Here is a 22,862-nt window from a genome sequence, read left to right as displayed (position 1 = left end):
CAGCCCCAAGTTCATTTATTCTGTTTTGTGTCACTCTATGTCAGCGTGCCATGCATGGTTGCATAGGTTGTATACTATACAACTCTGCTGTGGGGGGGGGGGGGGGGGGGGGCATACATTTAGACTATTGTGTGAATGACGCCCCCTAGAATTGTGAAACACAGTCTTGTTTCCAGGCTTCCCCCCCTGGCAAGAATAGCCTCTGAGCCCTACTGGGAAGTTTGTGGGGGATTCTTTCGTCGCTGGAAGGCATCTCAGCTGGGCCCTTGCCCTTTCATCCGGCAGCCCTCCCTTCCCAGGAGAGTAAATCCCTCTCCCCCTTCCAGGCTCCCAGAATGCTTTCAACAAACCTCTCTTTCAGGGGGAAGCTGGGGTTGAGCCCTGGGGTTGAACCCAAGTCTCATATTAAATACTTATTAGTTTATAAGACAGTAACTCTTAAAGTCAGGGCAGTGAGAATTTCATCTCTGCATCCCCAGCTGGGCTCCCGGAAGAGCTTAGCAGAGTCTGAGACGTCAGTGGTTAGAATGGCCCTGGGGTGGGGATAGAGGGCAGGGGTGGAAACACCTGGCCCAGCCCTGGGAGGGCGGCTCTCCTGCTCAGTGGTGGACCGGGCAGCCTCTCCCCAGCCTCAGAGTCCTCTGCAATGGTAGAAAGGACAGAGTGACAGGCTGGGTCATATCCCACTCTGTCACATCCATGCTGCAGGGGCGCCAGCAAGCACTTCACCTCCCTGCCCCTGAGATGCCACCTCGGTAACTCCACTTCACCGTGAGGATGAGGCTGGAGCGGCGCACGTCTCGGAGCCCCAGGCAGTGTGCTGGGCATGCAGTGATCTGCCGAGGGTGTCAGAGAAGATCCAGCCTTGGCCACTCACCCGCTTCAGGTCTGCCGTGGCCTTCTCGTCCGCAAACACCACACTGCTTCTCTTGCTCCTCTTCTTGGACCGCCGCAGCTTGACCTCTGGCAGAGTGCTCCCTGGGAAGATCGGCTCCTCTTGCTCCACTTTCGGAGCCTTGGGAGGTGCTAATTCCTGGTCGAAGCTGAATGGCAAGAGGGACAGCAGCAAAAACTGCAGTTAAGAGCTTCAGTGGAACTGTCTTGCAGGGACCCAGGCTGACTGAGCTGTCACCACGGGGTCGGGGGGTAGATCAGCTCACCTGGCAGAGTTTGGGGAGCCACTTGCTTAATTTGCAAACACTCAAACTACAGGGTAAGATAAAATTGAAGGCGGTGGGCCATAAGACTGGTGATAGGAAGAGAAAACTGGTTAAAAATATGGATCTGGATTCAAATCTATGCCACTTTTTAGCCGAATGACTTTGGGCAAATCACTCAACCTCTCTGAGGCACGATTTCCTTTTCAGTAAACGGGGGTGTTTGCAGCAACCTTGCAGAGTAGACAAGAGATGAGGTCAAGAACCCCTTAGCACGTTCTCCCAGAGAGAGTTCTCCATCACAGGATCTGCTATTACGTTAGTTGAGTCGGGCCGGGTCGCGCAGATGGCTCCAAGAAAGTGGAAGGGGAGAGGCTCTTCTTGGCCGAGGAGGGGAACCCCGACAGAGGTATAGGCAGGTACAGGAGGAGGAGCTCTGGGATGGGGCGTTGGTGGGGATGGGAGCCCCGGCAGAGGCAAGTAGATGAGGAGCTCAGGCTGGCTGATGGAGGTGGCTGGACGGGGAGCCTGTGGGCCGTGTGGTGTCCTGCTGGGTCCTCAGGAAGAGCCACCACACCTCTCTGGGCCTCGACTGACCCCCTAACAACGGCACTAAGCCGCACAGCGTAGTTGTGAGGGTTTTAATGAGGTGCCAGGTGGGGAAGGGCTTTCAAACAGAAGGGCACGGAGATGCAGAAGGACGACCAAGGGCAGAAGGGCAAGAAGCGAGGCTTTGCTGAGGGCTAGGCTGGTGCAGGGGTACGGGGGGCTGCCTGGGGTGGGGACTGACCTCTCGGAGGTGAGTTTGCTGGGCGTGCTGCAGTCAGAGTTCGTGGAAGCCATGGAGATGATGGACATCTGCCTGTAGGAGCGCAGCATGGACCGGGGCCGGCCCACTCGCCTGTCCTCGAAGTCGGGCTGCGGGCGGGGAGGAGGGTGTGGTTAGCAGCCAGGTCTGCGTGGGGCAGAGCAAAAACTTCCTGGCTGGCTGAGGCTACGCACAGCTGTTTAATAAAGAATTGTCAGGCCTTTATTCCTGGTTCCTGGGAGGTGATGTCTAAATCCTTGCAATTTCCCCACTGGTAGGAGTGTCTTTTGTTTTTCATGGTGGCCCCTTTACACTGATGGGAAGGCTCAGGATGGGGGCTGGCCAGAAAGAGCAACCTTGTGATTACAGGGCTGGGACTCTGGGCCAGATAATATCGGCTCAGCCTCTGGGGAGGAAGGGGGACTGGAGATTGATGTCAACCACGTGGCCAACGATTCATTCGATCATGCCTATGAACCCCAATTAAAACTCCAGACACTTAGGCTAAGGTGAGCTTTCCCGGCTGGTAATCACACATGGATGTGCCAGTAGGAGAGATACGGTGACATGTCCTGAGGACACAGAAGCTGTGTGTTTGGGACCCTCCCAGACCTCACCCTATGCTTCTCTTCATTTGGCTGGTCCTGATTTGTTTCCTTGCTAATAAAACTGTAAGCATAAGTACAGTCATCCTTCAGTATCTACGACCTCCGACCTCCGAGGATACCAAAATCCAGCATAGTATTTGCATGTAGCCTATACATATCCTCCAGCAGAATTTAAACCCTCCCTAGATTACTTGTAATACCTAATACAATGTAAACGCTACATAAATAGTTGTAACTATAATGTAAATGTGAGGTAAGCAGTTGCCGGCACAGCAAATTCAAGTTTTGCTTTTTGGAACTTTCTCGATTTTTTTCCCCCAAGTATTTCTGATCCTCCGTTGGTTGAATCTGCGGCTAGGGAACTCATGGATATTGGGTGGAGGGCCGACTCCTTGACTTTTGTGAAATTATCAGACCTGAAGGGGTGGTGGGAATCTCCAGATTTGTAACCAGTTGGTCAGAGGTGCAGGTGGCCTGGGAACCCTGGTGTCTGAAGCGAGGGGAGTCTTGTGGAGGACTTTGCCCTTAACCTATGCAACGTCACGTAACTCTGGGTGGTTGCCATCAGAACTGCATTGGGCTGTCACACAGGGAGTGCTGGGAGAGGCGACCTGTCTCACAGAAAAACTGTTGTACCAGAAGATGAGACCTGAGTTCACCTCCACGCTTTCCAGTAACTCACTTCTCGTCTCTGGGCCTCAGTTTTCCCATCTGTAAAATCAGAGGGTTGGGCCAGATGGCCTCTGAAGGACCACACAGCCTTGCCGTTTTATGATGCTACTTTCTGGGGAAGAGGATAAAGAAGAAGTCTTCGTGAGCACCAGGCTGATGGCCTCTTGAGGACTCGGAGCTTGTGAGTGGCCCAAAGCGCTGGCTTTGCAGGCCAACAGAGCCAGGGGCAGTGACCTGCACTCACTTGTCATGTAGCCTCTGCCAAGTCACTTACACCTAGGAATCTCCAGAAGAGACACAGGGGGTTAAAAGTCACGCCCAGGCTTGTTGTGAAGACGGAATGACCTACGTGCTTAGATTAGACTGGCACATAACAGGTGCTTCATCAACATTGCTTTTATTATTAGCACGGTCCCTTGAGTGCTAAGGCCTCAATCTGTAACTGGCGTTTATCTGGGGTGACTTTTGAGGGACCAAGTTTCCAGAAAGGTTCCCTGGATTGGCCCTGGCACTGCTGGCTCTCAGGTCCTTCTCCTCAAGGGCAGGTTCCTTGGCTCCAATCTCATCCTCCTCCCTGCTCCACCCCTCCCGGCCACAGGGACCACCAGTACCATCTCTCTGACACCGTACTCCTTCTCCACCTTCACTTTCAGGTTCTTGAAACATTCCTCCATCCGGTCGTGGAAGGGCCGCAGATTTTCTGACACCCTTCTCTCATGGATCTTAATCCCAGCTCCCAGGAAGGGGATCTGGAGAGAAAGGTGGTAAATGATGAGCCAAAGCTTGGCCACCTGGCCCCATGGAGGTGGTGGAAGCAAGTCTGCCTGCTGAGAATTTGTTGAGGGCTTTAGGGTCTTGGAAACCTTCAAGCGGGGTCACCAACCCTGAGAAATGGGAAAGCTGAATCCTTGAGGTTTGCTCTGAAAACAAGACCTCTAGGAGAAAGACCTCCGGCTGCCCTTGCCCCACAGGAGGGCTGGACGCCCCCGACCCCCATTAGAAGCCACGTGTTAGGGAAAGTCTGCACCTTATAGAATCTACTGAGGGGCAGAGTGTGAGACCAGAGGAGAGGACTCTCTGTTGCTTTAACTTAAAGCCTTGCCCAAGAAGTTCTTGGCAATGCAAAAGGGAAGGTATGATTGTCAGAGGCTGGGAGATAGGAGAAGGGAAGGGTTGAACAGAAAAGGAGGAGTGGGCACAGCCTGGTCTCACAACACAGGAGATCCAGTGATACTACCTCATGTGGTTGCTGAAGAAAGATACCCAAATGTTAACAACGTGGAGTTAACCAGCCAATAGGGAGTTTTTAAAAAGTGATGTAAAAAGCCTTGGGAAGATGAGAGGGGAAGAGATAATTGACGTGAGACAGTTAAGCTCTTATATTATCAACAGAGGGCAGGGATGAGGAACCAAACAGGAAAATAGGGGGTTGGTCTGCATACTAACAGACAGTGAGACCTTCACTTTCCAGTCCCCAGATTGCCAGCAGTGCAGGAGCCAGGGGGACCTTCATATGCAATAGCTTGAAGGGTCTGTCCTGGAGAAAGTGAATGGCGCATGTTATACAGACGTCTGTGGATCACTCAGTTACCGTATGTAATGCCATCCAGGCGACAATACCTTCTCTCATATGCACAGAAATTCATTCAGCTTTTTTAGTGCCCCACTCTTTACTATGAACAGACTGCCAAGGATCACCAGGCATTGAAGGAAATTCTCCAGTGTGAAAGACAGAGATCAGAACCAACAGATAGGAAGAAAAGCAAAAAGGGAGGGAGGGAGGGAGGGAGTAAGGGAGAGAGGAAGAAAAGAACGAATGGACTAACGTGGAAGAAACAGAGAATGAAAAGAGCTTAAGAAAGCTTTATATTTTTCTAAATAAGCAATATATAGAAAAAGAAAAAATTTTCTATCCATGACACAAGACAAAGATTTTATTTAAAAAAGAAAGGAATGGGACTTCCCTGGTGGCACAGTGGTTAAGAAATCACCTGCCAATGCAGGGGACACGGGTTTGAGCCCTGGTCCAGGAAGATCCTACATGCCACGGAGCGCACCACAACTACTGAGCCTGCGCTCTAGAGCCTGTGAGCCACAACTACTGAAGCTCGAGTGCCCAGAGCCCGCGTTCCGCAACAAGAGAAGCCACCGCAATGAGAGAGTAGATCCCGCTCACCACAACTAGAGAAAGTTCACGCGCAGAGATGAAGACCCAGCACAGCCAAAAATAAATAAATAAATAAATAAATTTATAAAGAAAAAGAGAAGGGAATGATAATGGAAATACTACATACGAAAACTAGTGAGATATAAAGTTGCTAATGGAGATAAATGTATAGCTTTAGTTTTACATATTAGAAAAGACAGAAAATCAATTAGCTAAGTATCCACCTCAAGATATTAGTAGAAGAACAGCAAACTAAACCCAAAGAGAGTAAAAGGAAGGAAATAATAAAAGTAAGAGTGGACATGAATGAAAAAGAAAACAAACTGACAACACAGATTGACAAATCCAAAAGTTGGTTCTTTGAAAAGACAAAAACATTGATAAACACCTTAAAGGGTTAATAAAAAAAAACAGAAGGTACCAATAACCAATATCAGAATTTAAAAAGGAGTATCACTATAGGAAGTACAAGCATTATAAAAGATCATAAGAGGATATTATAAAAAAGTTTATGTCAATAAATTTAATATTTAGATAAAATGGACAAATTGCTAGAAAAATACAACTTACCAAAAAGGGGACGAAAGAAATAGGAAATCTGAAAACTATTAAATTAAATACATACTCTAAAACATTCCTGGCCCATATGGCTTCACAGACAAATTCTAGCAAACATTTAAGGGATAAATAAATGCCAACTTTATACAAACTCTTAAAAATTTTTAAAATAGGGAGTAATTTTCAACCCACTTTTTGAGACCAGGGTAACTTTGTTACAAGAATTGAACAAGGATATTATAAAAAAGGAAAATTATAGGTTAATATCTCTTTTGAGCATCGACACAAAAATCCTGAAGAGCATATTTTCTAATAGAATCCAGAAATATATAAAAATGATAATACATTACGACCAAGTGGGATTTATGTCATACATGCAAGGTTGGTTTAATCGCCCAAAATCAACTAATATAATTCACTGAATTAGCATAATAACGAAGAAAAACAATATGAGTATCTCAATAGATGCATAAAAGGCATTTGACAAATTAAAAATCCATTCATGATAAACCAGCAAACTAGGCATAGAATGGGACATCATCTTTAAAACATCCCACTCTGTGAAATACTGACTCTTGCCCTGATGTGGGAGACATTGGAACAGAAGAAGTAAAACTTTTTATATTGGCAGTTGATATGCTTGTCTGTAGAACATCCAAAAGAATGTACAAACAATTTGACTTCTTAAGTGAATTTAGTAAGGTCGCTGGATACAAGGTAAACATACCAAAAAAAAAATTGTGACGATATTGAGCAATTAAAAAAAATACCATTTATAATAGTTAAAAATATCAAATACCTTAAAACAAATCTAATAAAATCTGTGAAAGACCTTTCCAGTGAATACTACAAAACTTTGCTGAGTGAAATTAAAGAACTAAAGAAAGGGAGAGAGATTCCATATTCATGTACTGGAAGAATCAATTATCATTAAAACAGAAATTCTTCCTAAATTAATCTACGTGCCTAATATATTCCTATTCAAAATCTCAATGTGTTTTGGGGGTGTGTGAAAATTGGCAAGCTGACTTAAAAATTTATATGGAAATACAAAGGACTAGAAGGACCAAGACAAATTTGAAAAAAAAATTGCAGTACTGCCACTATCAGATCTCGAGTTACTATAAAGCTACAGTAATTAGGAACAGTATATGGCATTGGACAAACAGACCAATGGAATAGAGTAGGAAGTCCAGAAATAGACTGACATCTATATGATCACTTTATGTCAAAGTTGGGAGAAGTAATAGTCTTTTCAACAAATGGTGCTGGAATAATTAGAAATCCGTATAGAAAAATAATTTACCCCTTACTTCATGTCAGTCAAAATGGATCATATACTTAAGAGTATAGGACAAAACAATAAAACTTCCCAATAAAACACAGGAAATATCGTCATGATCTTGGGATAGCCAGAGATTTCATAAAGTGAAGACAAAAGTAATAATCATTAAAAAAATTGATAAATTGGACCTCATTAAAATTACAAACTTCTGTTCTTCAAAAATACATCGTTAGAAAGTAAACAGATAAGCCACAGACTGAATGAAGATATTTGCAATACACAGATTTGACAAAGGACTCATATCTAGAATAGATATAAACTCCTATGAATTATTAATAGAAAGACAATTCAGTTAATAAGTAAAAGATTTGAACAAACGTTTCACAGAAAGGTTATTCAATTAGCCAATAAACACACGAAAAGGCGATGAACACCGTTGCTCGCAAAGGAAATGCAAATTAAAATTAAACTGAGATACCACCTCACAACCACCAGAAAGACTAAAATTAAAGACTCACAGTATCATGCGTCAGCGAGAATGTGGAGCAACCCAGATTCACAGAAGTTCTTGGTGGGAGTGTAAATTGGCTCAGCCACTTTGGAAAACTGCTTCTTGGTATCCAATAAGGCTAAAGATAAACGCATGACCCAGCACTCCCACTACTAGATAGATAGTGAGGACGCTGAGAGTTTATGCCCATCAAAAAACACGAACAAGAATGTTCCTACAACTCTCTCCACACTATCCAAAACCTGAAAACAACCCACCATCAACAGGAGAATGGATAAATACATCGGTATATTATTGGTATATTGTATAGTCACACAATGGATACCACTTAGAACAAAAAAAGAAAAACTTCTCTTGCATGTAACAGCCTGGATGAATCACAAAGGCGTTACAGTGAAAAGAAGCAGCCAGGCACACAGTAACACATACTGTGTAATACCACTTTTATGACGTTCAAAAACTGACAAAACTAATCTATAGTGATAGAAGTTTGGCAGTTATCTGTTCAAGCCAGATATTCTAACATAGTATATAACCGAGCAATTCCACACCTAGGTATACATCCAACAGAAATTGTGCATGTGTGTGCCAAAAAGACACACACAGAGATGTTCAGAACAGCACGACTTGTAATACCCTCAAACTGAAATCAACCCAAATCTCCATCAGTTGAAAACTAAATAAATATGTTTTGGCACGGTTATACAGTCCAGCTGCATAGATGATTATACATCAATGAAAATGAATAAATGATTGCTATGTACAACAAAATAAATCAATTTTAAAACATAACAGTAAACAAATGAATGCACACTGTGTGATTCCATTTATATATAGGTCAAAAACAAGCAAAAGTAAACTATAGTGTTTAGCAACGAGTGCTTGGGTGGTTAAAAAGTATTTTTACAAAGCAAGTAAATGGTTACTGTAAAAGCAGGAGAGGGGTCGGCCTTGGGGAGGGCTGGCAATGACTAAAAGAAGGCACAAGAGAGGCTTCTGGGTGCTAGAGGAATTCTGCTTCTTCATCTGGTGGTGGCCACGTAAGTGTACACTGTGACAACTCAGTGTGCTGTGTATTTTTGTTACGTGTAGTTTTCTCTATGTAATATCTCGTGAAATGTTTACAAGAAGAATGTACTGTAGACATCTTTCCATGCCAATAAATAGAGAGAAAATCTTTACGAAGACAAGAATTAAGAAGCGATCACTCTTGAAAACCATGAAATCTTGAACACATAATGTACTTTGCACTTCTAGCTTCTGTTGGGTTGCTAGCGGTGCAAGTACATCTCCCTTTGAAATCTAAGGGTCTCGTGTTCTGAGAAGATCCAAAGTGAATCTGGCTTTGGCAAACCAAGATCCAATCGATAATTAAGCTCCAAGAAGGGAGGGAGGGAGCAGGCCCACAATTTTATCCAGCGCTTTATTTCTGTTGCGTGGCACACAGTTGGGACTCAAATATATATAAGTTGCAAGAATGAATGGAATAAAATGGAAGAGCTAATGTGCTGTGTGTAACGTAAAAAAGGTCACCTTCACCCTGCGCAGGGCAGCGTCTTTTGAGTATTCAGGATGCTGGACTCTGAGTGGGAGGAATGCGGCCCAGGGCAATCCCCTTTGCATGCTCTTAGAAGCTGTAACATCAAATACATGCTTTCAAAGTCTCCTTCCTTTGCTTGTGGTGCCCCTCTATGAACTGCAAGACTTTGGAAGAATTTCCTTAGAAGGCACGGCCTGCTATCGGCTGTGCTCTGAGGCCACAGTCTGGTCTATGCTTTGGGTGCGGTGAATACAGCCCAGAGAGTCCACTACCAGGTGATAAGACATGCGCAGCAGAGAGGCCCAGGACAGTGATATGGATTGAGAATGACACCCAGCAACCAGACACATTTGTGTGACGTGTTAGCCCTCCCTGGGGCACCCCAGAAAGAGCTGAGGAAGGAAACCAACCAAAGCTGAGTCTTCCTGCTTCTCGAGCTGGGGATGGGGAGGGGGGAGTATCATTATTTGAGTATTAAAGGACACGATGACCTCGGAAGGCTGGCGCTCTTGGAGGTGTCTGGGTTTCACAGGTGGCACAAGGTAAGAAGGGAGAGAAAATTCCAGACTCACAAAATGCATTCAGGAGAGTGTATCTGTGCAGCGCCTCGCATTTTATTTTTAAGGCCTCACTTTGCATAATTTGGCAGAGGCAGAGAAGGACCTGAATTAGGAATCCTTATTTTAAGAAAAGAGGCTGCACCCAATGCTTCTCACTCCCTAATTCCCCTAGAGTAACAAAAACTCCCTACCACAGTAGCTCGCTTTTCTTTGCACTGTAACTGGCAAGAAGGGAGGAGGGAGGGCCAGCAGCTGCAGACGCTGCCCCCTGCTGCCCTGCTCGCCTCCCCAGCCTCCCCCCAGCGCACCCTCCAGAGCCCACCCTGCGTCCTGGGTGCTGGGTGGTCCGTGGAGAGCAGGGAGATGTTTGAGGAGGGGCTGCTGCAGGCCTAGACCAGGAGCCTGGTCCTCTGAATGCCTCTGGGCTAGGTGTCTGTGGATTGTTTCTTCTCTAGGGAGTGGCAGAGAGCAGGAGAGAGCAGGAGGGAGAGAAAACACGGGAGAGGGAGCCAGAGAGAAAGCAGAGAAGGAGGGAGGGCAGTGGAGAGAGATGCGCAAGGGAAGCAGAGCCAGGAGTGAGGTGTGAGGGGGGCAGCAGAGACAGGCCAAAGTCAGAGAGGGGACAGGGAGAAGCAAAGAACTTCCAAGGAGAGGAGAAAGGCAGAGACACATGCACAGCAAGAGTCAGAGGGAAGGAGATCGTGGAGGGAAGGGGCAGAGGGACAAGGATGCAAGGAGAGGGCAGATAAGCAGATAGCAGGACAAAGCGGGCGGGAAGGACAGTCCTTCCAAGGTGCCAGGCTGGGCTCCGGAGGGCTGAGCGGCTTGTGCAGAGTGCAGACCCTTTGCCTGAAAACCAACCAAACCGAGGCCTCGATTATTTTCAAAACCTGATATCCATCTGAGCACTGTCTGCAACAAACTGGGTCAGCCTTAGTAGGAGGAGAGGTGGGGTAGGGGCCGAAGTCTTCCATTATCTGACTGGCGGGTGCTGGGTGTGGTGAGAGGTGCGCGGGACCCTGGCTTTCACTTCAGTCCCCCTGGGGGAAGCCACCTCCTGAATTCAACATCCAACAGGGCAGTCTTAGCAACACGTAGCACAGCATCACTGCCCGGCGCCAGTGCAGCACCCCAAGGGTGCACTGCCCCAAATCCCGCTTCCACGACGCACCTGCTCAGGTGAAGACAGAGTCAGAAGAAAGGCCAAAAGCCAGAGGGCAGGAGAGCAGTATGAAAGTCGGCCATACCGGCCAGAGGCTAGCAGAGGGCAGGCGAACCGGGGAGGGGAAAGGACGGACACAGGGCTGGCCTACCCCCAGTCCGCCTCTGCTTTACCTGCCACGCAATCAGGTCCTTGAGGCAGCTCAGCTTGTCCTGGTCCTCGGGGTGGTCCCTGGTGTACCCTTCAGTGAAGAAGGCCTAGCAGGACAAACAGACGTTGGAGGTTTCCTGTTCCTTTGCCGTGGACCCCACGACCCACCTCTCTGGCACCGGGAGAGGGTTCCAGTTGACAGAGGCAGGAATGAGGCCATTCCTACGTGGATGGGCAACAGTTAGGGACGTGTAGGGACTGACGTTTCCTCCTCCTGGGGCTCAGATCGGTATCCACTGGGAAAGGGTCACAAACCCCAGGAAATTGTTCTTGAAGAGGGGTCTCTGGACCCGCAGCAGCAGCATCACCTGGGAACTTGCCAGAGATGCAAATTCTCAGGCCCCACCCGGATGTACTGAATCAGAACCTCTGGGGTCAGAGGTGGGGTGGAGGCAGCTGTGTGTGAAGAAGCCCTGCTGGGGATTCTGCTGCACAGTCAAGGCACTGTCCCAGGAGAGAAAACTCGGTAAAGAAGTTCACCTGGTGGGCTTTCCAGCTCACCTCCCTCATCGTGTGTGACCTTGGCAGCCCCAGCTCCTTCTCGGCTCCCGCTCTCAGTGTGTGCACATATATACACAGACATATCACCCCTCAAGGCTGAACAAAGGATTACCAATGGATGACTCTACGGGGTGTCCAAGGGTAGCTGGAAGGACTAACCGGAATTACTGTCCGTGAGTTATACTATTGTGCTGTATTCCTAGTTTTACATCAATGGATGACATAGAAAAGATAATAAAGAGTCCATCATGAGACTTATGAGAACGAAGAGTCCATTTTTCCCTCAGCGTCCCATTAACGTATGGCCCAGGTGAGAGCCAAATAAGGACTTTCTATTTCAGAGCTGGGAAAAGTTATGTCTCCTTATTGAGTAATTATTTTCTCCCAGTGGAAAATGTGACTCATATAACTGATGGCGTTTCCCTTTTCGCCACGGACACCAGGGGCCTCAGAAATGAAATCTGTGGCTGAAATGTGTGGGGATTTCTGGAGGGTCCTTATGACCTGAATATCTAGATTATAACTCTCGCTTGAGAGTCGATCTCCCATCCCTTCTGTATTTTCACAGATTCCGTGTTTCATTCCTTCCCATTTCTGGGGGTCATTTCCATCATCTATAGAAGAGATGGCTTTACACAAGTAGCATGTACTTTGATTTGTGGTGCTTGACTTTTATGGTCTGGCTCGTGGACATCCCAGAGCCTCCTCTTGACAAAGGTATCTCGATGTGCCCAGTGGGATAAGGGATCTCTATGACCCCTGACAGAGCATGGCATTGAGGGTGGGAAGGAGATGAGAGTGAGGCTAAAGAAACTCTGGAATGTGTATGAGGTCTAAACAAGCTGAAGTGTCCTTTTGAGGGACAAACAGCCACAGTAAGATGAGTGGCATGCAGCTGTGTCTGCTCTGGCCCTCCTGCCACTGCTCTGTCTCCACCAGGGCCTGGAGAGGGGAGCCCTCACCGTCTCATACTTGGCGAACCCTCCCATGACAGCAGGGTCCACGATTCCGTTCAGGAGCATGGAGAGTGGGTTTATCGGGAGGCTTTCGTCACTCTGGTACTGGTTTATCATCATCAGGATCTTCTCGTTGGCCACGGACATGGTTTCGATGGCGTTCTCCAGAGGGCTAATTGTGGTCTGTTGAAAACGAGATCAAGAAGAAAGGGCCTCAGCAGGTCGCTTTAAAAACAGATAAAATTATTGGTATTGATTTCATTTGGGGTTGGAATTCAAATGAGGCAATGCTCCCCAAGGGGCTGTAGCAGGCTCTTGTGGTAATTACTGAGCCCTGGGGGTTGTCAGCTGTGTGAGGAGAGACAGGCTGAATTTGTGCTTAGCAAAAGAAGGATCTCCCTGGGGAAATGAAGGCAGGAAGTGTCAGGCACTCGCTGGGGTTTCAGAGGCTGGGTGTGCTCCAGGGAGGGTTTTTCTTCTTATTACCTGGTGAAAGACACTCCAATTCAACCCATCTGGTATTGGTTGTGCACCTACTATGTGTGAGCACTTAGCTGGAGGGATTAGAGCAGCTGACGATGTGATCACCCGGCCTGGCCCACAGTAGGTCCCGAGACTTGTTATATGAGGGGTCACTGCTCCAAGGTAGATTCGGTTTAGTTGGGAAGATAAAACTAACCACGTCTTCAACACCTCTTAGAAAGCAAGATAAACACAGTGCCATCAGGTGCTAACTGGCATAACAGTGGTTCCCAAGGGCATGGGATCGAGAGTAAAACACTAAGCAAGAAGTCTGCGAACTTTTCCTGTGCAAGGGCCAGATGTTGTGTGTGGCAACAACTCAACTCTGTTATTGTAGGAAGAAATCAATCAGCTACAGGCAATATGTAAATCAATGAGCATGGTGGTTCCAATAAACCTATTTACAAAACTAGGTGCAGGTGGGCTCTGGCCCATAGGCCATAGTTTCCTGACTCCTGAACTAAACTAAGCAAATAAAAATGAGTGCAAATCTCAGCCATTTTTTCTGTGTGACCTTGGGCAAGTTTCCTAAACGTTCTGAGCCTCAGTTGACTTACCGGTAAAATGAGGATAAGAAAACCTACTTCAAAAAGTAGCTGGTAGGGCTTCCCTGGTGGCGCAGTGGTTGAGAGTCTGCCTGCAGATGCAGGGGACACTGGTTCATGCCCCGGTCCGGGAAGATCCCACATGCCGCGGAGCGGCTGGGCCCGTGAGCCATGGCCGCTGAGCCTGCGCGTCCGGAGCCTGTGCTCCGCAACGGGAGAGGCCACAACAGTGAGAGGCCCGCATACCGCAAAAAAAAAAAGTAGCTGGTAGTTATTGTTATTAACTCCTGTAGGTGTCAGGACAGGGACTAGCAGCTGTCCTGAGAAGGGAAGGCTCCCTGGCAGGGTGGGTGGGGCTGGAGGGAAGGGTGAAGTAATCCGGGAAAACTTCATGGAGGCAACCCTAAGTGTTACCAGCTGTTCAGTGGTGGTGCTACAGGGCCTGCTTCAGTGGGGACGTAGCAAAGATTAGTTGAGACAATATGACACTTGACGTAGCAAAGATTAGTTGAGATAATATGACACTTGACGTAGCAAAGATTAGTTGAGATAATATGACACTTGACGTAGCAAAGATTAGTTGAGATAATATGACACTTGACTTACAGCGGAGTTCTTTAAAAAGTGCACCTGCTAGTTATTGTTAACTGTTGAGTATATGTGAAGGGGAGAACCAGCCAATACAGCCATGCTCTTGGTCATCTTTTTAAACCATTTCCTTAAATCTCTGTGAAATCTTAGCCTCCTCGCCCCCCTTCCTTGTCTCCGGACATTTTTGAAAGTGGCTGTCTCTGCAGTGAGAAGGCCCTGGGAGTAGGCTCTCTCCTCTCTCTCTCTGTGATACAAGACACAGTGACACAGTGTCATCCTCTTTCCGTCACACATGCACGCACACACACACACACACAGCTGTGGGGGGAAGGCTGCTCGGCCTGGTAGAGGCGGCAGCCCATGTTCCACGAGCTGCAACCCATGGTCCAGTTTCTGTCGAGCACACAGACCTACCCTGCAGGGGCTTCTCCAAGCTGAGGTCTAGACTGAGTTCTAAAGGAAAATCTATCACAACCACTTGGACTGAGCCCAGTAGCACACCTGGATTTCAACAGTAGCCTGGTATGTCTGAGAGACTCATGCTTTACGGTGAGTTGTTAAAAATGGAAAGTCCTGTTGATTGGCTTTCTTCCTCATTTCTGAAGCTATTTTTGTATCCCTACGTCTTTAACCTCGTTACAGACAACAGGACAGAGAATGAGAATGAACACTCCTTTGGATTCTCACCTCTGGACGTTTGTGTAGATGAGTATGTCACTCTCTAGAGCAGAGCGATGGGGGTTACACATTTGGTGGAAGACCTGGAGGTCCGGAGCTGGTAACAGTTATAAAAGCACTGATCACGGTAAAAGAGATGGCGCCATTTGTGGACTGCCTCCTCTGTGCCAGCCCATGCTGGGTGTGTCCCACACGTGCTCTCATTCAATTCCCCCAACAACAGGTAAGTCCTTCACCTAAGGGTAGATGGGGCAGCGCTGGGGAGAGAGCGCCAGTGTCCGAATTCCAAAGGCGAGCTTCTCCCCCACATACAGACCACACTCTGCTACCAAACTTGCCATACACTGGTTGTTAGGACTTGGTCAAGCCCTCAAATCTCTGGTCTCTTTCCTAAGCTGAGCCTCAGTTTCCTTACCGGCAGCACAGGTATATAGCCCCTGCCCAGCTTGCTGTGCGGGGAAAATGAATTATCCTGGAAAATACAGTCAGCCCTCCATACCCTTGGGTTTTGCATCCTTGGATTTAACCAACCTCGAATTCAACCAACCACTGATACAGAGGCCCAACTGCACTCACCGTATTTATGCCCTTTTTTGTAAGGGACTTAAACAACTGCAGATTTTGGTATCCGAGGAGGCTCCTAGCACCAACACCCTCAGACACTGAGGAATAACTGTGCTTTGGAAACAATTTTAATGGCACTCGGGAAAGTGGTGATAATCCCTCGCAATCGAGTGGTGTTTCATATTCCTCAAAGGCATCTCCCACATTATCACCTTCATAAATCCTCTTAGAAAAACCTCTGAACTGTGTAAGATAGACATTATTATTACAACCTACTTCTACCACTGATCACTTTGGCAGTTCAAGTCCCGTCTCTGAGCTTCAGTCTTCTCATATGCAAAATAATTTAAATGGACAAGGGCTAGGAATGGGGTTGCACGTTGGAGATGTGTAGGCCAAACTGGGCCTGGGTCTGTCATTTAGCCAGCACGTAAGTTCTAATTTTTTAAAAAACTAATTCAGCTGGAAAGAGTTTGCCACAGCCTCTACCACTCCCCGTTGTCTTAATGGGACGAGTTCACATATTTACAGTTATCTTCCTGGGCTCTGAAGGTATCTGAATTTATAGCTCTTGGATTAAATGACCTTCCGAGTGTCTTTCAGCTCTGAAATTCTATAGTTTTCTCACGTCTATTTTACAGATGATGAAAACTAAGGCCAGGGATACACTGTGTTTGTCCAACATCCTACAGCTTGTTAATAACCAAGTTGAATTTGGGTCTCTGACCCCCAGCTCAGGACTTCTTGTAAAGATTACATATTCTCAGAGCCAAGAAAAAGGTAAAGGACCCTCAATAAGCAGAACTTACTCTTGAATCCTATCAGAAAACACCTCTCTGTACAAACAGTACTGTAGTCATGACGATTCATAAAAGAAACAACCAAGAACAAGGTACAAATTCTATACCACAGAAACAAATGCTTGGAGAGGAATTCACTCGGCACCCATGAAACCTCTGTGTCTGAGACATCCTGACATTCTTGGTAACTCAAATGAGGGAGGCTATCAGAGATAAAGTCGCTCTGGTCAACTTTCTGGAGGTTTTCCCAATCCCTTCTATCAGAGGGTATCAGGATAAAAGAAGTGAAACAAAAATGCTGACTATTTCTTTCCTAATTTCAGAATCCTGAGTTCATAAAACAAGGTAAGCACTTCATATATTATGGGTTTCTGCATATTAACTGAGTGATTGGTTAATGGATTTACTTAATAACTATTATTCTTTTTAATATAAATTTATTTATTTATTTTTGGCTGCATTGGGTCTTCGTTGCTGTGCGTGGGCTTTCTCTAGTTGTGGTGAGCGGGAGCTACTCTTTGTTGCCAGTGCGTGGGCTTCTCATTGCAGTGGCTTCTCTTGTTGCGGAGCACAGGCTCTAGGCACACGGGCTTCAGTAGTTGCGGCATGCGGGCTCAGCAGTTGTGGCTCGTGGGCTCTAGGGCACAGCCTCAGTAGCTGTGGCGCACAGGCTTAGCTGTTCCATGGCATGTGGGATCTTCGAGAACCAGGGATCGAACCTGTGTCCCCTGCATTGGCAGGCAGATTCTCAACCACTGCACCATCAGGGAAGTCCCTTAATAACTATTCTTGAGCACCAATCATGTGTCTAGGACTATTCCTTGCAGTCAGATATGGCAGGTAACAAAACGGACAAAAATCTGTCTTCCTGGAGCTCACAGTCTAGTGGAGCTTATATTATAATGCTATTATATTTAAAATTCTAGATATTAAAAATAAACACACAGGCAAATTATGTAGTCTATTAGGAGGTGAGATACCATGGCGGGAGATGAGGCGTTCAGAGAGTGCAGGCGGGAATTCCTTCAGTTTGCCTACAGTCCCGTGGGGACAGCGAAGGAGGAGAGGCACCTTACTGAGCACCACCAGAGGAAAGGGCACAGCCAGGGCCAATGGGTAGAGACTACAGCTTAGTAGAAACTTTCTGATTTCTCACCTCAAAAATGGGATTCATAATATGATGTACTTCACACAGTTTTGTGGGATTAAACAGGATAATGTTACAAAGTCCTTGACACAGCACCTGGGACACTTATCCAAGCTTATCATGAACCGATGTGTCCCATGAATAAAGGGCATGAGTAGTTTCTTCCTCTCCAGGGCACTAATTATTGGGGTGGGCTGGGGACATGTTAAGGAAAGAGGAGAGAATGAGTCCATCCAGGTGCCTGGTATGAGAGGTTACAGTCAAACCTCACCTCTTTTACTAACCTTGAGCAACCCACTAACTCACTCGGTTTCCTCATCTGTAAAACGGGAGAATAATAACATCTACCTCGCAGCCTTGCTGAGGGGCTTAAATGAGGTCACACATGTGTACAGTCTGGCACATGCTCAGTAATGTCTGTTGCTGTCATCATCGTTATTATATGTTCCCTAAGGTCTACGCCATGACTGTGAAAAGGAGATTGGAGGACCACCTGGCTGCTGGGGGCCCTTAAGGGCTGAAGGGGGATGGTCTCAATGTTGATCATACACAGTAGCTTGAAAACGTCAGTCAGACAATGTCCCTCCTCTGCTTGTGACTCAGATTCACCCAGTGGAAAAGCCCAAGTCCTTATGGTGCCTACAAGGCCCTATATGACCTGCTATCAGACTACTGCTACTCCCCCCGTCACTTGTTCTAATTCAGACATAAGCCTGTTCTGTCCCAGGGCCCTTGCACTTGCTATTTCCTCTGCTAGAATGTCCTTCTCTTCGGTATCTGCAAGGACCATGTCCTCACTTCCTTCAGACCTTTGATCAAAAGCCATTTAGCAGGAAGGCTTTCTACGACCATCCTACTTAAAATACCCACCACTCCTTCATCACCTTTCTCTTTTATTTTTCTCCATAGCGGTTATCTCCACCTGACATAGTATATATTCGCTTAGGCTTTGTAGTGCGTCTTTGCCACTAGAATGTAAGCTTCATTGCAAAATCTCTAGGTGCTTGATTGACATGTGTTAGGTACTCATTAAATATTTGTTGAATGAATAAGTGAATAAGACAACCCGAATATGTCCCTGCTTCTCAGATTTCACCGGATTGACCTTTGCATCCTGAGGGCTGCAAGATCCCCAGCTGTTTGAGGACATGGAGACCCTGAAGTGTGTTGAGAAGCAAAATACATGCTCTCTGCACCATGGAGTTCAAATACTTGCACTCTAGCCAGAGCTTTGCCTCTGTGCAATTTCCTTTCTCTGAGCTTCAGTTTATCCAAGTATAAAATGGATTCATAGTGAGATTCTGCAGAGGGGTCCCCAAAGGGCTGTTGGGAGGGGAGGATATGAGAGGGTGGTTGTGTCGATTGAGTTCCAGGCCCTCTTCCTCCCCCTGCACCCAACCACAGAAGCTCCCCATTCATCTGCTTTATTACCGGATTCTATGGTACCTTTCATTTGCAGGGAAAAAAATGTTATCTGATGCTTAAAAAAAAAAAAAAAAAGTTTGAAAGCAGGTAAACTGGGTGCTGCCTCAGGTCCCTTCCTGCACCAGAATTCCTGGACTCCTGCAGTGGCTGTGAACAAAAGCATTTCCCTTTTTCCAGTCTCAGGAGCCTCCTGAGCCCCACAGACTCACCTGGGACATGTGAGTCACCTCAAACCAGCGCAGGATGCCCGGAAGCTTGTACGCGGTCACAAAGGAGGTCCTCTCGATCCACATCGACTGTCCCGTGGGCAGGGGTGGCAAGGGCAGGAAAGCAACACACATAAAACCTGACCATCAGAGTTTGGTGGGAACCCAGCCAGGCCCCCAGGCCTCCTATCCACCCGGAATCAGAATAAAAATTACAAGACTCAGAAATACGCTCCCACTTTACCCTGAAGAATCCTTTCCCAAGGTGAAGTTTAAGTTTTCCCTGGATTTGGGTCCAGTAAGTTTTAACCTGGGTCTCTGAACAGGCAGAAGTTTTAGGCAATATTGAAGGCATCCACCTGCATTTTCTGGGGGGAGGTCTACAGTGTTCATCAGGTTCTTCAAGGGACAGTGACTCCCCCAGTGCGAAGAATCACAGTCCAAGGGAAAGAGCTGAGAGAGACTTGGAGCTGTCTCCTCGTGCCAGCCTCGGCCCTCGGGAATAGAAGACAGGTAGGTCCTGGCTGGGAAACACACAGTGACACTGGGGACTGTGAACTCCCTGAGGCTGAAAGGTGCATCTCACGCCAGGCCTGGGTGGTATCTAGAGAGTGGAGAGGCTCAAGAAATGGGAAAGCAAACCCAACGGAAGAGCCTGGAGAATGGGTGTCATCGTACCAATGGAAGTTAGTGCTCCTTCCTTTGGCTTTGGATCAGATGCCCTCCCAGTTCTGATTCTGGCAGGTGCAGGCTCTGGTTGGTAAAGGAGGCCCTGGGCAACGATCAAGGCTGCCAAAGGGGAGGGGAGGGGAGATACTTACGGCAAACTCATTCTCAGGGTCAACGGTCCCCCTGCGCACTGGCCGGGAGTAGTGGAACTTCTGCACGTAGTTGGACTTATAAAAGCTGCAAGACAGAAAGAGGCTGAGGCTCCTGATAGCAAAACCTGACCTGACCCTGTACTGTCCAGGGAGGCCCACTACGGTAAACTCCAGGTCTGGCAGAGTCCTCGCTGCAACATTTAAAACCAGGCTTTCCTTGTAAGATGACTTAGAAGCTAGTCGGTCTTAGGCCCTCATGAGAACATAGCACCCCGTAGGGTACCCCCAAAGTTGGAATTCTATCACTAATGCACATAGTGGTGCCTGGGTTATTGTTTCTTGTAATCTCAATGAAGGGTCTGGATACATCTAAGGTCCTAGGCTAATGTCCCAGGGGTATCTTCCAAGGATCTCTTTAGGTGTCCCAGCCATCCCCCAAATCACTCTCCCTTGAACCTCTGGGGCGGTTCTAACGTCAGGGCCAGCAGGGCATGGTGCTAGCTGTATGGTGGTCATCCCCTGCCCAAGGGTGCCTGGCCGAGAGGTGACGGGAGGCTGAGCTCCAAGCTGAGCTTGAGGATCTGCTCAGCTGCCTGCACTGCCGTGAGGCTGCTTCTCCCCGCAGGAACAGGCCTCTCCTCTCACAAAGGAGCTCCTCCTTCCAACGGGTCTTCCCAGAAGAGAGGCCTTTTCCTAAGCCACTCGAGGTGCTCAACTGGGTGTCTGGGCCTGAGTGGGGTGAGCCAGACAGCTTGGAGCGGGCAGCGTGGTGCCCCGCAGATCCCACAGATGCCCTGCTTTGTTGCCTCATCCCTGACCTTGCGATCTGGCATTAAACAGATCACACCTGCCTTCATGCTGCTTCCTCTAATGTCCCCTATTTTATTTTATAATTTATTTTTTATTTTATGTTTTGGCTGTGCCTCACAACTTGTGGGATTTTTGGTTGTGCCTCACAACTTGTGGGTTCCCCAACCAGGGATTAAACCCGGGCCCTCAGCAGTGAAAGCGCCGAGTCCTAACCACTGGACAGCCAGGGAATTCCTCTAATGTTCCCTTTTTATATCGTAATCTGAACACAACCATTGTCAATGCACGACCTTAACAAATGCCTACCAGATGTCCCTCTGGAGAAAGTGCTCGGCCTGAGCACCGTCCCTCTGTCCCCCACCTGCCTGTCCGCCTGTCTGCCCATGCTCTCTGGCTGTGGATTTCTGGAGCCACTCTGGGATCAACCTGAGCAACCGGCTCTCCACGTCCACTTCAGCGAAGCCCACTGCTGCTTCCTGCGGACTCGCTCTGCCACAAGGTGAGCCTCACCCCTCGCTCCCCCCTGGCCATCTCTGGTGTCAGCCTTTTCAGGGGCAGAGCCCAGAGGGGTCATGGGAGAGGTGATGCTTCTCCCAAGAGGAAAAGGGAGGACAGGCTGGCTAAGATAGGGAAGGAACTAGAAGACACCACGGCCTGTCCTGCCACCAGCTCGGCTTGGCAGCCCCATGGGATGCTCCTCCCCAACACTCCCTCCCCTGAGCTGTGGGGCTTACTTCATAATCTGGTCAGGCACCGGCTTATTCTTGAACCTTGGGTGTTCATCCAAGACGGGCTGGACAGTGAAACACTGGATGTCTGTGATTCCCGCAGTTAAGAGCTCACAACGTCTCGGTCGGGGGGACAGTTCCAAGCATAGCAGGTCCCAGGTGAGACCTCCCAGGACAGTCCTTCTGGGCCCAAGTTTTTAACGAGTGACCAACCTCAGGGTGCTGGCTGCCAACTAGGTCCTAGTGACCAGTTAGCAGTCACCGTGGTCCTTGTCAGAGCTGCCCGTCACTTGCAACCCATGCCAGGGCTCAGCCTCTGCTAACAGTTGGTTAGTAGTCCTTAATTATCATTATCATTGCTACATTATTATCATTAACGAGAATAACGCCTAATGCATTTATAGCTGTCCATCAACAGCAGCGCACGTCTCCCCATGGTCTCCTTTCATCTCTCCGGTTTTGCTGAGCAGCGTTGTTAACGTAAATCATACTTTCCAGAGACAAGGACATCAAGGTCAAAGAAGCTGGACAACCTGTTGAAGGTCACACAGCTTGTGAGCACAGAGCAAGGGCCTGTATTGGGGTCTTTTAACCCTAAGCTCAGGGTTCTTTGATTCCAGACTTCTATTCAGTGCAGCCCTCTGACCAGCAGCATCACCATCACCTGAGAGCTTGTTAGAAATGGTGAATCTCAGGTCCCACCTCAGACCTACTGAATCAGAGTCTGTATTTTATAAGATACTCAGGTGATTCATATGCACGCTCCAGTTTGAGAAGCACTGCTTTAGAGAAGGCAAATACATTCATTTTGTACTCCAACTCTGAAAGTTTGAGAGTAACTGTCTGGGGCAGGAATGTAAGGCCATGTCCAGGCTCAGTGGGAAAGAGTTCCATGATCGATTAGTGATGCCTGCCATGGGCACAGGATACAGGAGAGGCATCAGGTGTGCCAGATCTTTGTCATGCCTATTCTAGACCTTTATTCATTGTAAATCGATAATATGGCAAGCCAAATAAACAAGGTCAGTAGTCACTGGTCCCATCCCTGGACCTTACTTCCCTTTCCCTACCTTCCATGGCTTCTTTACCCATCTCTCTTCTTCAGGTATCCAAGTACTCTCATCCCTCTATTCTACCTGATGACCACCATAACTCCAAAAACTCTTCCCCTAAGCCTGACACTTCTGCCAACTAAGGAATCACAGACTCCTCTTGTTGGCATTCAAATGTGCCAATATTTGAATATGGAGTATTCAGATATTCTAATATGATTCCAACTCATTTCCCACCATTATCTCTGAGTATCCAACAGACTATACTGTCCCCTTTG

The 22,862-nt window shown here is 47.6% G+C and overlaps 1 protein-coding gene across 7 annotated transcripts in view; it reads right to left on the bottom strand.

The window, feature by feature from the left end:
- DOCK2 (dedicator of cytokinesis 2) overlaps nucleotides 1-22,862 on the bottom strand; it is a 405,468-nt gene that overhangs the window by 3,586 nt on the left and 379,020 nt on the right. For all 7 annotated transcript variants that reach the window (XM_029217458.1, XM_029217457.1, XM_029217460.1 and 4 more), the window contains 8 exons: nucleotides 21,539-21,620; nucleotides 19,995-20,079; nucleotides 19,177-19,263; nucleotides 12,702-12,878; nucleotides 11,202-11,285; nucleotides 3,857-3,994; nucleotides 1,948-2,075; nucleotides 878-1,043 (listed from right to left, as the gene is read on the bottom strand). In XM_029217458.1, the coding sequence (XP_029073291.1) occupies nucleotides 878-1,043; nucleotides 1,948-2,075; nucleotides 3,857-3,994; nucleotides 11,202-11,285; nucleotides 12,702-12,878; nucleotides 19,177-19,263; nucleotides 19,995-20,079; nucleotides 21,539-21,620 (947 nt within the window). The remainder of the gene's footprint in view (nucleotides 1-877; nucleotides 1,044-1,947; nucleotides 2,076-3,856; nucleotides 3,995-11,201; nucleotides 11,286-12,701; nucleotides 12,879-19,176; nucleotides 19,264-19,994; nucleotides 20,080-21,538; nucleotides 21,621-22,862) is intronic.

Source organism: Monodon monoceros, unplaced genomic scaffold (assembly GCF_005190385.1).
Source record: "Monodon monoceros isolate NGI ecotype Baffin Bay Population unplaced genomic scaffold, NGI_Narwhal_1 Super_Scaffold_12, whole genome shotgun sequence".
NCBI classification, from domain to species: Eukaryota; Metazoa; Chordata; class Mammalia; order Artiodactyla; family Monodontidae; genus Monodon; species Monodon monoceros.
This window is presented reverse-complemented; position numbering and strand designations above follow the sequence as displayed.